Source organism: Scomber japonicus, chromosome 12, assembly GCF_027409825.1.
Source record: "Scomber japonicus isolate fScoJap1 chromosome 12, fScoJap1.pri, whole genome shotgun sequence".
In the NCBI taxonomy this organism is placed as follows: domain Eukaryota; kingdom Metazoa; phylum Chordata; class Actinopteri; order Scombriformes; family Scombridae; genus Scomber; species Scomber japonicus.
Window position 1 is genome coordinate 34,130,372 of NC_070589.1, and position 14,947 is coordinate 34,145,318.

General features: G+C 36.9%; 2 protein-coding genes across 2 annotated transcripts; both read left to right on the forward strand.

Moving 5' to 3' along the window:
- Nucleotides 1–3,728: 3,728 nt before the first annotated feature.
- LOC128369820 (verrucotoxin subunit beta-like) lies at nucleotides 3,729–6,940 on the forward strand. Its single transcript, XM_053330897.1, has 3 exons — nucleotides 3,729–3,828; nucleotides 4,977–6,818; nucleotides 6,906–6,940. The coding sequence occupies exons 1-3, from the start codon at nucleotides 3,729–3,731 to the stop codon at nucleotides 6,938–6,940; spliced, it is 1,977 nt and encodes a 658-aa protein (XP_053186872.1).
- Nucleotides 6,941–10,167: 3,227 nt separating this feature from the next.
- On the forward strand, nucleotides 10,168–10,824 carry LOC128369821 (GTPase IMAP family member 9-like). Its single transcript, XM_053330898.1, has one exon. The coding sequence runs from the start codon at nucleotides 10,168–10,170 to the stop codon at nucleotides 10,822–10,824; it is 657 nt and encodes a 218-aa protein (XP_053186873.1).
- The last annotated feature ends 4,123 nt before the right edge of the window (nucleotides 10,825–14,947 follow it).

Genomic DNA, 14,947 nt, shown 5'->3' on the forward strand with positions numbered 1-14,947 from the left:
AAAGTGCTTAAAATCACACACTCAGAAAAAAGGCACATATATAAATCCATAGTTTAGCTAAAAAAACAACAGTGCTGTTACTAGCTTTACTTTGACAGCCCTGTTTAACATTTATGTAGTTTACCTGTTCAACACTTCATTTAACAACCATTTTGATGAATACAGGGAGGGTAGAAGTCGGTTCTGACTTTGTGAACTCTAAATATATATTAGAAGATTCTTGGGCACATGTTGCTGTAGAAAGGGGACGCCCCTCGCTGGCTGTTTGGGGTTTCCTGTGCATTTTATCAGGGGCCACACGTACATTTATTGAGTCAATGAGGAAGATAAGAATGCTGTTTCCCCTTCAGACAGAAAAAGTTGTCTCAGCACTCAGCTTGTGATCAGAGCGACAAGCTGAGTGCTGTTTCCCCTTCTGCACATTTCATACATGATCATTGTACACACTCTATGGTTCCACCATTTCTGAGAAATCAGGCTGATTCTCTTCAGCAGCTACTTCCTCCTCATAAAGAACAAAGAGAACATGATGTTTGTCACTGAGAATATAAAGATAGAAACCACAGAGCGCTATGAAACGTTTCTGCAGTATACAAACTTTTCTTCCCATGATAATGATTTACATGTTTGTGAGTGTTGTAAGTTATTTGATTGTTGTACAAAAGGTTTATTTAGAAGAAATAACACTTCTCACCAGGTGGATTATATTGGTGCATTAATGCTGGATATCTTTGAGTTTGTTGGACAAAACAAGACCTTTGACGATGTCATCTTGTCCTAGTTTTGCAGGTCATAAACCAAAGTACTGGCATATTAAAGTTTTGACCAGATGATGGTATGAGATAAAAAGGTAGAGGATCAAAGTTATTATAATTCATCCTGAGAGAAAGTAATGTGTGAAAGTAATTCCTTGACAACCCAGCAAAGTATTGTTGAAATATTTCATAAGTGAAAACTCTGTGCTCAAGGTAAAGTCAGAGGATTCAGAAATTTCTGTACAAAATGTTCAAACCAGTTGAAACTATTTTCTCACCTCTGACCTCTGTCTGAAGAAGTAGACCACGAACTGAATGCTGTTTCATCTTCTGCACATTTCAAATGTGATCAATATACACAGTTTATGATCACACCATTTCTGGGAAATCGATAGATAGATAGCCTTTATTGTCCCATGGGGAAATTCGTTTTCACAATCTGTCAGAAACCCACTGGACACGAACAATATACATACACACACCCGCTGTACAAACACCACCAAAATAATTCTCTTCAGTAGCTACTTCTTCTTTTTAAAAGGTGGAGTTTGTCCCTCAGAGAGAATATAAAGATAGAAAGCACAGAGCGCTCTCAGAGCATCACAAACCTTTCTGTGCAAGATATTCATGACTGTGTGTGAGAGCACTGTGGCTGCAGATGTTTCAGAGAGATAAAGAGAGTTTCTTGCTGCTGTTATAACCAAACTGATGATGTGAATCTCCTTTGTTGGATGTCACTGTACAGCTGCAGAAACACAAAGAACAGCTTCAACCTGCAGGAAACTCAAACCAGACGTAAATCAGGTAAGACCTCCAGTAAAACCATTAGAAACACTTGTTGCTGCTCGTTGTTAAAAGTTCTTTTTGTGGCTAAGTTTATGAAATGATTTAAGAAATGAGAGAGTGATGCATGATGAAGTAGAATTTATAACAGATTAGATCCATTCAATAAGGTTACAGGCAGGTATGTGACCAGTGAGGCTTCTGCTTTGTGTTGGTTAGTAATAAAATGATGTAACACCAGGATGTCTGATACTGTCAGGAACAAAAATATACACATTAAAAAAAGAGAAATAATGTGATGGATTAGGATAGTGTCAGTGTGAGACTCTGGGAGGCACTACAGGGTACCGCAAGTATCTTATCTAGTATTTTATTCCAGGTGTGTTCAACATTATAAACTAAAGCAGAGCTCCTGCTTTGTCTCAGTGGTGTTTTGTTACCACATCAGTTTAATATGTTACTGCTTGTATATGTTGCATGTTCTTATCTCACTTTTAGGATTTGGAGAGCTAAAAACTGGTGGACAATGAAGTTTAATTCCAAATCTAATAAACAGAAAAAGTGACATCCACCTCTCCCACATCAGAACTGTACATAAAGATGTAATTATAATAAATTAATAATGTAATTATATAAACATGAGGTCACTGTACATATGAGCTGGTTAATGGCTTCATACAATAACTCTTTATTAATAACTATTGTACAGGATTGTTTGTGGTCTGAAACACTGAAATGAAAAAAGAAGAGACATTAATCACACAGTATGAAGAACACAACAGACAGAAGCTCTACTGCAGCTACCAAATGCAAATATTAACATAAGGAAATAATACACTTTATTATTATTATACTGCTACTCTTAAATATTGAAACACTGTAATTAAGATTCAAGAGAGCATCAACCACACTGAAGATCAAACTATCAATAAAAAACATCAAATTAACAAGAAGAAATAAAAACTGGGTCACATCACTGGGTCAAAGGTCAAAGTCCTGCAGACAGCTCAGTGCTCGTAACCCTCTGCGTCTAAATAACTTAAATAATAAAACACACCAAACATTAAAGTACTGCAGTATTATAGTGATGTAGTATGCAGTATTACAGTAAAAGTACTGCAGTATTATAGTGATGTAGTATGCAGTATTACAATAAAAGTACTGCAGTATTATAGTGATGTAGTATGTAGTATTACAGTAAAAGTACTGCAGTATTATAGTGATGCAGTATGCAGTACTGCAGTATTATAGTGATGTAGTATGCAGTATTACAGTAAAAGTACTGCAGTATTATAGTGATGTAGTATGCAGTATTACAGTAAAAGTACTGCAGTATTATAGTGATGCAGTATGCAGTACTGCAGTATTATAGTGATGTAGTATGCAGTATTACAGTAAAAGTACTGCAGTATTATAGTGATGTAGTATGCAGTATTGCAGTAAAAGTAGTGATATATTATTATATATGACATCATTAGATTATTAATAGTGAAGCTGGAGGTGGAGCTAGTTTATACTACTTTATATACAGTTAGCTAGTTTATACTACTTTATATACAGTTAGCTAGTTTACACTACTTTATATACAGTTAGCTAGTTTATACTACTTTTTATATATAGTTAGCTAGTTTATACTACTTTATATACAGTTAGCTAGTTTACACTACTTTATATACAGTTAGCTAGTTTACACTACTTTATATATAGTTAGCTAGTTTATACTACTTTATACACAGTTAGCTAGTTTACACTACTTTATATACAGTTAGCTAGTTTACACTACTTTATATACGGTTAGCTAGTTTATACTACTTTATATACGGTTAGCTAGTGTACACTACTTTATATACGGTTAGCTAGTTTACACTACTTTATATACAGTTAGCTAGTTTAGTCCAGTGGCCAAATAAATGTAGCAGAGTCTTAAGTATAATATTTCCCATTGTAATGTAGTGGGATGGTAGAAAACAGAAATATAAAATGTGTAAAAGTTTTAGCACTTTTTTATCACTGTCATTACAAACATTGTCAGTAAGAAGGAAATACGTGCCTCAGTAAGTGTATGTCTATATATTTGATTTATTGTTGATAGATTCTGCAGTACGTCTGCGTTGCAGCCACATGACAAGGTGACAAACAACAAGAAGAACTAACAAGCTGTTGTCCATGTTTTCCAGTTCACACTGAGCAATGGACGCTGACGACAAGCAGACGATGGAGGTGGCAGCACTCGGCCGACCTTTCAGCCTCGGGATGCTGTATGACTGCCGTAAAGACTCACTCATTCCTGGTAAACATTCACATGTACAAATATTTAATCCATCACAACAACCAAAACATTCTTAATATGAACATAGATTGGTACACTGCTCTGAAAGGAAAATCTGATCTGATCTACTAGAAATAGAAAACGATGAGTTTTTATGTCTTTTGTTTCGTGTTATAAAGGATTCAAATGAGTTGCTGGATATGAGAGACTCACATTGATGACTGTTGAAAAAGAAACCTTCAGTAAAACCCAAGAATAAAAGTTAGTATTACTAAGATGTAAGGCATGAACAATTACTGTTGCTTTTTATTATTAGATCACCTGGACAGCAGTAACCAGTTCGCTGTTGTTGTGATTGTTGTGATCAAAACTGCTTGATTCTTCTCAAAACTGTGATGTAATCTGAGTTGGGATCTTTGTGGTAAAACTGCACCTCAGGATTCATCCATCAGAGCTGTTTTATTGTAAACATCCCATATGAACATTTATCTGAGTGTAACAGCTGACCTGTGTAGATGTGCAGGAAAACACTGAACATTAATGACAGTCAGATCCTGACAGATCAAGTGTTACTGCTGCTGTTTGTGCTCTCTGCATTTCTCATCATTAACTAATCTGTAAGCTAAACTATGGAGAAAAACCTGAAACACTAGAAATTGCTCTGCTTAGAAATACAAGCCAGACACAAACCAGAGTCAGAGTCTGAAATCCAAGTTTTCTCTGACTCATTCAGTATTTAACATGTTCGGTGACAAGCGACACACTGTCAGCTCTGAACATGTTACATACACACAGTCATATCAGTGGAGAGCCATTATCTGCACTAAAAGCTGTCATATACTCAAGTTCTCTTTTAACCACAATGCATAACATCCATTCCTTCCTACTTTTAAGTTCAGTGTCTTCATTACTGCTCTAGATTTGGACATTATTGTGGCATAATCGGGGGAAATTTGCATAATTACAAAGTCTCGCATGTTTGTGGACTTTGCTAGAATATGCATTAATTCTTGTGATGACAAGATCACAGTTTCTTGGAGGGACAGGTTGTCTCTCTGTTAAAAGGTGTTTTATAATCCTTCAAAGGATGCGATATAAAATGGCTGAACATCAGTTCCTTCATACATTAAAAAGGAAGTTGATCTTGATTTTCGCTTCTTCTTTTGCAGGCATCACATTTTGGGACCATGATGATCTGAAAAACAATATACAAGAAAGACCTCAGCCCTACAACAATTGTGAGATAGTTGCATCTGAATCAATTGCAGATAAATCTTCAGCATTAAATGTTGAAGGATCACTGAAGGCAAGTTTCTTAGGTGGACTAGTAGAGGTTGGAGGATCTGGCAAATACCTGAATGATAGTAAAACATCCAAAAATCAGGCCAGAGTAACACTGAACTACCAAGCAACCACAAAGATGAAGGAACTGTCAATGAATCAACTTGGAAAAGTCAAGCATCCGTATGTCTTTGATAAAGGAATAGCAACACATGTAGTCACAGGAATCCTTTATGGGGCACAAGCCTTCTTTGTCTTTGACTGTGAGGTGTCTGATAAAGAAAGTCATAAAGACATTCAGGGCAACATGAAGGGGATGATCAAGAACATTCCTGAACTCATAGCAGAGGGGGAACTTTCCATCAAAATGAACGACAAGGACAAAGAAAAGGTGGAGAAGTTCTCCTGTAAATTCCATGGAGACTTTTTGCTGAAGAAAACTCCAACAACCTTTCAGGGTGCTGTAGAAGTCTACCAAAGCCTGCCACAACTGCTGGGAACCAATGGAGAAAATGCTGTACCAGTGAAAGTCTGGCTGCTGCCACTTGTGATTTTAGATTCATCAGCTGCTAAACTCGTACGTCAGATAAGTTTAGAATTAGTGGAGGAATGCCAGAGTGTCCTGGAGGACTTCACTGAGCTGGAAATGAGATGCAATGATGCAATAAGAACCACCACTGCACAGCAGTTCCCACAGATTGGTGACAAACTTAAAACTTTTACACAATCTTGCACCAAATTAAAACGGGAACTCCAACAAAACTTGGCAAAGAAACTTCCATCAATCCGGGGAGGAGGGGAAGAGGAAGCTGAGCTGGCAGAGATCCTGAAGAAGAGACATTCTTCTCCTTTCAACAACACAAGCCTGAACGAGTGGATGGACTGTAAAGAGAGAGAAATCTTCACTTTACAGTCTTTCACCAACAAGATGAAAAACACCCAGATTGTCTCATCTCAGAGTCATCTGTACAAGGAAACTCTGAGTGCAGAACCTGCTGTGTGTTTTGTTTTCACCTCACTGGGTGAGGAACCGTACCTCTCAGCTTTATCAAACTACTTAAAAGAAAAACCCAAACCAGACGACCTTCAAGATCCATGCTGTCATGACATAGAGAAGGAACAATGGTACGCCTCTAAAGAAGTATCAGATGCAATGAGGATCAAAGCAAAGCTGTTCAGTGATTTTGCAAAAGCCAACAAAGAGAATAAGAACATAAAGTTCCTGACAGTGGGTTTAACAAATGAGACACAGAAAGGTTCAAGCATCTACGTTTATAAAGACGGCTTTACTGTCAGTGAGAACTTTGAGACTCCTTCAAAGCCTGAAACAGTGACAGCAGGTGATGTAACCCACAACAGTGTGACACTGAAGATCTCTCCACCAAGATTTGGAGCAGAGAACATCACCTCCTACTGTGTAGAGTACTGTGTCAGTGGAGAGGATGGATGGAAACAAACACCAGCAGCAAAAGCTGAAGAAGTCACAGTGAGCGGTCTGACTCCTAACACAGAGTATATGTTCAGATGCAGAGCAGTGACCTCAGTAGGTGTTGGACAAGCTGGTGCAGTCAGTGGTCACATTAAAACTTTACCCTGCAGCCATCCTGGAAAACCAAATCCTCTCTCCACTCCAAAGTACATTGACTTGCTTATTGAGGGAGAGAAATCTGAGGCCAAACTAGGATGGAAGAAACGAGTTCAGGCCCTGATGGACATGAGAGGAAAAGCAGGTAAGTCAAAACTAACCCAGGTGAGATATCAGTTAGATGAGAGAAACTTGATGAGACTTGACAAGATTTCTACATTTATCGTTATAGAACAGCTGTCCTGTCCAACACATCCTCATAATTAAATAACCAGTGTGTAGAGGTGTGTGTAGTGATAACCAGCGTGTGTAGTTATAACCAGTGTGTAGAGGTGTGTGTAGGGGTGTGTGTAGAGGTGTGTGTAGTTATAACCAGTGTGTAGAGGTGTGTGTAGTTACAACCAGTGTGTAGAGGTGTGTGTAGAGGTGTGTGTAGTTATAACCAGTGTGTAGAAGTGTGTGTAGTTATAACCAGTGTGTAGAGTTGTGTGTAGAGGTGTGTGTAGTTATAACCAGTGTGTAGAGTTGTGTGTAGAGGTGTGTGTAGTTATAACCAGTGTGTAGAGGTGTGTGTGTGTGTGTAGTTATAACCAGTGTGTAGAGGTGTGTGTGTGTGTAGTTATAACCAGTGTGTAGAGGTGTGTGTAGAGGTGTGTGTGTGTGTAGTTATAACCAGTGTGTAGAGGTGTGTGTAGAGGTGTGTGTGTGTGTAGTTATAACCAGTGTGTAGAGGTGTGTGTAGTTATAACCAGTGTGTAGAGGTGTGTGTAGAGGTGTGTGTAGTTATAACCAGTGTGTAGAGGTGTGTGTAGTTATAGCCAGTGTGTAGAGGTGTGTGTAGTTATAACCAGTGTGTGTAGAGGTGTGTGTAGTTATAACCAGTGTGTAGAGGTGTGTGTAGTTATAACCAGTGTGTAGAGGTGTGTGTAGTTAAAGCCAGTGTGTAGGGGTGTGTGTAGTTATAACCAGTGTGTGTAGAGGTGTGTGTAGAGGTGTGTGTAGTTATAACCAGTGTGTAGAGGTGTGTGTAGTTATAACCAGTGTGTAGAGGTGTGTGTAGAGGTGTGTGTAGTTATAACCAGTGTGTAGAGGTGTGTGTAGTTATAGCCAGTGTGTAGAGGTGTGTGTAGTTATAACCAGTGTGTGTAGAGGTGTGTGTAGTTATAACCAGTGTGTAGAGGTGTGTGTAGTTATAACCAGTGTGTAGAGGTGTGTGTAGTTATAGCCAGTGTGTAGAGGTGTGTGTAGTTATAACCAGTGTGTGTAGAGGTGTGTGTAGAGGTGTGTGTAGTTATAACCAGTGTGTAGAAGTGTGTGTAGTTATTACCAGTGTGTAGAGGTGTGTGTAGAGGTGTGTGTAGTTATTACCAGTGTGTAGAGGTGTGTGTAGTTATAACCAGTGTGTAGAGGTGTGTGTAGAGGTGTGTGTAGTTATAACCAGTGTGTAGAGGTGTGTGTAGTTATAACCAGTGTGTAGAGGTGTGTGTGTGTGTTATAACCAGTGTGTAGAGGTGTGTGTAGTTATAACCAGTGTGTAGAGGTGTGTGTAGTTATAACCAGTGTGTAGAGGTGTGTGTAGAGGTGTGTGTAGTTATAACCAGTGTGATGTGTGTAGAGGTGTGTGTAGTTATAACCAGTGTGTAGAGGTGTGTGTAGTTATAACCAGTGTGTAGAGGTGTGTGTAGTTATAACCAGTGTGTAGAGGTGTGTGTAATGGCACCACACTCTGTGCAGCATCAGAAGCTACAGACTCATCAACATCTCAGTCCTACAGTATAACTCTAGCCTCTACTGTCAGAATCATCCACATTCATTAACTGATCCATACAGATGTTTTAACCACAGATCAGATCATTGATGATTTTCTTGTTGATAAACTCACTAAGTGGAAGCAGAGCGTCTTTCCTCCAGAAGCAGACGAGGTTCTGAGACCCATCCTCTACAAAAACACCAACAACTCAATCTGTGCTGCATTTTCAATTACAATTAAAATTACAATTAATTAAATCTGATAAATATTATGACTAACTAATATGACATGTATTGATGTCAATGTTGATATACATCATTTCAATTCACATTTTTCCTTTTATTAGTGATGTTTTGATGTTTGTGTGCTGCTGCGCGTCCATGTGGTAACAAGCACAGTGTCTGCACGCTGCACACACACCTATATACAGTAGCAGCATATTGGACTCTTGATGATGCTCTCCTTAAATAACAGTAACATGTGAGCCAGAGACAGACTGTGTGTGTATTTTGCTCTTATTACATTCTTCTCTGCGTGTGTGTGTGTGTGTCTGTGTGTGTGGTTCCTAACATGTATCATACCCGACAGCAGATTTTTGGAGCATGCAGTATTTAATAGTTCTGAATAGTTTCAATAATAATATACATACATTTGAATTACGTTTAGAAAAAAATAGAAAATGTGTGATTAATTTGTGATTAATTTGCGATTAATCGCGAGTTAACTCATGACAATCATGTGATTACATATTTTAATCAATTGACAGCCCTAGTTATGATATAAAATTATTCTAAAGATTTCATCAGTGTTTCATTTTAAGGACTATTTCAACATAAAAGGTGAACACAGGTTTTTACCAGTATATTTAATCACATTTAAAATCTTACACTAATAAACCAACAATCATTATGTTAAAATAAACAGTTTATAGTTATGAATCACAACTCTGCCATAATTAGTCTCACTTTGTAACAGTTCACACATAATATTCAATATTATCCAGTTAATCACTGTGTTTTACAGCTGGAGGAAGGAGCATCAGTGTGTACAGTTATCTCCAACATCACAGACACTGAAACTCACACTTTGTACACAGAATACGTTTTACGTGTTGATGAGTCTTTTAGTAAAATAACAATAATGATTCAGGCAACATTAAAGATCAAATCAAAAATATTAAAATAATAGAACATAAAAGACATTGAGACAATATTAAACAACATTAGCCAAATAAAGAGATATAAGACAAATAAAACAAGAATGAAAGTTACACTGCAGTGTGAGCTATTAATCAAAAGCCTCAAATGTGATTTAATAAAACTTAGTTGCTAACATAGAAATCTTCAGATTGGGTTTAAAGAACTGAGATGAAGCAGACCTTCAGTTTTCTGGGAGTTTTTTCAGATATGTGGAGAAAAAAAACTGAACGCTGCTTCTCCAGGTCTAGTTTAGACTCTGAGGACAGAAAGTAGACCTGTCCTAGACCACCTGAGAGGTTCATAATAATCCAGTATGCTTCTAAAACAATTCATTAAACAATAACTTTGGGCCATTGTGACAAGACACTGTGATCATGCTTAAAGAAACATAAAAATAAAGAAAGCTTTGATGACTAAGAAACAGTAGTTATCCATCCCTGATGTGGATTAATTAAACATATTTTATGATATACAAAGCATTGATTTTCCTTTTTTCTTCATCTCCTCCAGTCTACTACAATAATGATCTGATCAGGATTTTGATGATGGGGAAGGCTGGAGTTGGTAAAAGTGCCTCAGGAAACACGATTCTGGGAAGACCGTGCTTTAAATCTAAATTTTCTGCTAGCTCTCTGACTACTGAGTGTGAAAAGGTTGTTGGTGAGGTGGAAGGACAAAAAGTTGCTGTTATCGACACTCCAGGCCTGTTTGACACCTGGAACACTAAAGAGAGAACATTTAAAGATATCAGCCAGTGCATTACTTATGCTGCACCTGGACCTCATATCTTCCTGATTGTCATCAGACTGTACAGGTTCGCAGAGGAAGAAAAGCAGACAGTGGAGAAGATTCAGGAAATCTTTGGTGAGGAAGCCAACAGATACTGCATGGTTCTCTTTACTAATGGTGACCTGCTAGACGGAGTATCTATCGAGGAGTTCTTGGAGGAATACAAAGACCTGCAGGAACTTGTGGCCAAATGTAACAACCAGTACCACATGTTCAATAATAAGCTGAAGGATCGTTCTCAGGTCAGTCAGCTGCTGAAGAAGATCAGAAATATAACAGAGAAGAACGGAGGAAATCATTACACCAATGAAACGTTCCAAAAGGCAGAAAGAGATGTTGAAGAGGAGAAACAACGAATCCTGGAAGAGAAAGACGAACAAATACGCAAACAGCTGGAGAAACTGAGGAAGTAAATAAGAAAATAACAGGAAACAGTTCCCTTATTTACCAAATTCAAAATGGCTGCCTCTGAGTTACCACAATATGAATTTCTTCTATTTTTATTTTATTTTTACTTATATTCTAGATGAGCATAATGTTGAAAATGTTTAAATTTAATATGATACAATTTGTATTTCAGATAATTTCACTGTTTTGGTATGATGAAGGAAATAGAGGAAAGGTATGAGATCAGCAAACCACTTTTGGTGTAATTTGATATTTTACAGTATGTATTTAAGTAACTTGTAATGATCCCCTAATCATCATTGTTGTGCATTTAATAATGTTAATATTTAATCTCCTTACAGTAGAGTTATGTTATTGATGAATAGATTGACTCTCTTGTTTAGTATAGAAGAAGAACGTGTACTTTCCTCGTACACACTGAAACACCAAGCTGCTGTTTTAGATTCAAACAGTCTGGAGAACGTCTCAGAAAAGCTCAGTTTTGGGTGAGAAAATGCAGTTTTAGTCTGGACTGAGGGCTGAAACACAGAGAAAAAGATGTGTTTACAAATGAAGCGACGCAGTGTGGACGTACTCCGATTCAATGATACATCTCACATATATACACACACACACACACACACAACACCAGATGAACAGTCACAACTACACCTGCTGGTTTCTCATGCTTCATATCTGAAATATTAAATCACCTTGTTGCTTTGACATGTTCTGTTACATTAAATAGTTGATGATTTAAACTAGTTCTTAATCTGACAGTATCACATATATATTGTGCATGAAGTTATATAAGCAGCTATATATGATATGTACTCATGAATGATGTTTTTATAGATTGACTCTCAGTTTTATTCCTGTTTGATTGTATTGATTGTTGAAGATTGTTTAAGGACAAAGAGTTGTGATACATTTTCTCCAGTTGTTCTTTTCCTCTTATATTGATTGCAGCTCTATTATGTATGAAGTGTTTTATCTGTTTGTCTCGTTTTAGTTGTGTCAGGACTGCAGGTGCAAATTAACTATTGAGCACATTTACATTGACTTTACATTGTTAAAATGTCAATGTTTACACTGACTCTGGGTTTTTATGGCTGCACCATTATATTAAATAGAGAAAGTTTAGATGTCTTCTTCATTATTTTAAACTTATTTCCTGAAATTTAACCTGAAAGTTTGGAAACAGCACAACAAATGATGAGATCAGGTTGGCTGACTCAGTGATCTCTTTTAATCTTTTTAAAACTTTTATCAGTTTTTCTTGATTTTATTTGAGTTTTAATTTTCATTGAATTGATTTTATCTCATTTAAATATGTGTTGTTTGCTCTTGCCTTTTTCTTATATTGAATTTATTTTTACTAATCAAATAGTTTTTATTTGTTCTCTTTTAAAACCTAATTATTTTACGGGTTAGGTTTTTTTTTGTCTATTTGAAACATTTTGTAACTTGGATTTTGTGAATTGAAGTGCATTTTTATTATAAATGATATTTTACACTGAACTGTGTTAAGTTTCAAAGTATGATCCATAATAGTAGATGAAAAAATGTATTGCTTTTTTTTTGGGTCTATTTTATCTTTAAACTGAACAAATACAGTAAAGCTTTAATAGTCAGGTTAATGTCAGTGTCACTATTATAGACAGAGGAGAAGGAGAAGAGAAGTTAAAGGAAACATTAATAATAATATTTAGCAGCTGATTCTTTGTTTTTTGCACCATTTACACATATGAACAGCTCCTTTCAGATTTTATGAGTAGTTAATCTAATGTGGTCTGGATGGGGAAAGAAATGGCAAAATCGTCCTTTTTAGTTTTCAAAAATCTGAAAGTGGGTTTAAACAGTTTTAAGGCTTTTTATGATGTCTAACAGCAAATAAAATAAAGGTTATGTTTTCCCTAACTTTCCCCCCCAAAAAAAAAACAAACTTAGAGGTTTTTGGTTAACACAAGTAAAGACAGAGATCACAGTAAGTTTTATTTAACCCTTTCAGAGAAAACATTCATTATATAACAAAACAAATGTATTTCTCCTAAACTCCTGGGGCTGCTGACAACAGTTAATGTTGAACACAAACTGTGCTTCTCTAAGATAAAGTTGTTGGTTTTTTTGTGAGTAATTTAGTTCATTAATGGTTTATTTTGCGTTGCAGTTGGTTCATTCATGAGTTAAGCGTTGTATAAATACCGCCACCAGATGGTGCTGTAGAGTCAGTAAGAGATTAGTTGTGAAAGTGTCGAGAGAAGAAGAAAACTCCGTTCAGCGTTACATAGCATGACAGTAGCAGCTAGCAGTTAGCAGTAGCAGCTAGCTTAGTTCATACACAAATATGCTTATGTGTGTGTATGGTTTATTAAACAGCTGAGTAAACATACTGGTGTGCTGGTACAGACTGTCATCGCTCATTTTATCACTTCCATGTCACGTATTTGGTACTTTCCATTTCCGGTTTGTGTCATTTGTTAATTTGTTTCTGGACTGGTAGAAGTGTTTTGCTAATGTCATTTTGTTTTATGAGATGTAAAAATGTTTTCCAAAATGTAATCACCCTCAACAAATCCACACAACCAAACCACTGTAAAAAAGAATAAGGACAGAAAATAATAATCAAACACTGATCTCCTGATGTTTGTTTGGGTAGTTTAGAGATTTTTATTATTTACTCTGTTATTACTTAAATTTTTAAATGTTTAACTATGATGTTGGGTGTAGTTAAAGCCATTTAATAGGTAAATTTAATAGTTCTTTCATGATTGTTACCTGAGTTAAATGAGCCTGCCTGCTGTTACTGTACGATTCCTGACGGTGGCAGCAGAGGACCAAAATGAAATGTATATATATTCCCTAGTAGAGCATGGGATTAAATGATGCATCTTTTCAGTTGTAAGGAAACCACTTTTGCCATGTTGCTGTAGCTTCAATGTAGTGTAGCCTCTATTTAATGTAGAGTAACTGGTAGTTTGTAGTCTGGTAGAATAATGTTCAGTAGCTACTTGATGATCTGTAAGTTATTAAATGTTAATGAGCTCTGATCAGTACTCTTGTGTTTAATCATCTCAGATAACAGTTTCATGTCTCTAATTCATGTTGTTTCTGTTTCCTGTTTTAAAAAGTCAGCACAGAAAGTAAAATAATGTATTTACATGACTGCATCTATCCAGCCAAACCTTTCTGCTGCTCCTGAAGAGTCGGCTGAATGGGGAGAACAAGGTCCCGGCCATCAACACGTGCACCCTGCCAGTCCTCAGATACCGCGCAGGTATAATAAACTGGCCAAAAGAGGAGATAGAGGCCACTGATATAAGAAGAGACTGCACACTAAGCCCAGCACCCTGAGCATGTACACTAAGTCCAGCACCCTTTAGACTGCGCACTAAGTCCAGCACCCTGAGACTGCACACTAAGTCCACACCCTGAGACTGCACACCAAGTCCAATGAGGGAGGCCGAGGACTGATGAGCATCAGAGCCACTGTCCAGGATGAAACAACCAAGATCCAGGAGGACATAGGGAATGCCTTTATCATATTGGTTTATCTTCCCATGTCTTTACTTTTTCAGTAGGTTGAAAAGGGTCTGCTTATCACAAAAAACACCTCACTAACTTTTATTGCTGCACTGTTGAAAGCATTATAAGATCCTGCATAACAGTGTGGTATGGAAACTGCACTGTTGCTGACCAGAATGCTCTGCAGTAGGTGGTGACATTACAACATTGACACCAAAATCAATGCTTTAAACCTCACTCACCAGCACCGTATTATTACACTATGCTTTGGCACCTTACCAGTATGTCATAGACAGTATATTAACCTGGAAAAGAAACTGCACTTTACCAATAATAAACTGGACTGAGAAGGAATGAACTGGAATGGGTTTGGGTGCACTCACTAAATTATTATTAAATGTTAAATATTAATTAATATTAAAAAAATTTATTTGCACTCTTTGTACGGTACTGCCTCTACAACACTAATTGCTAATTTCGTTGTACATTGCTCTACTGTGTATGATGACAATAAACAGTATCTAAGCATTTGGTGGGTTGGAGCAGCACATAAATATGGTGTACTTTATTTTGTCATAATATTATGGTGAAAATAAATCAAATATGATAGAGTATGTGTTTCAG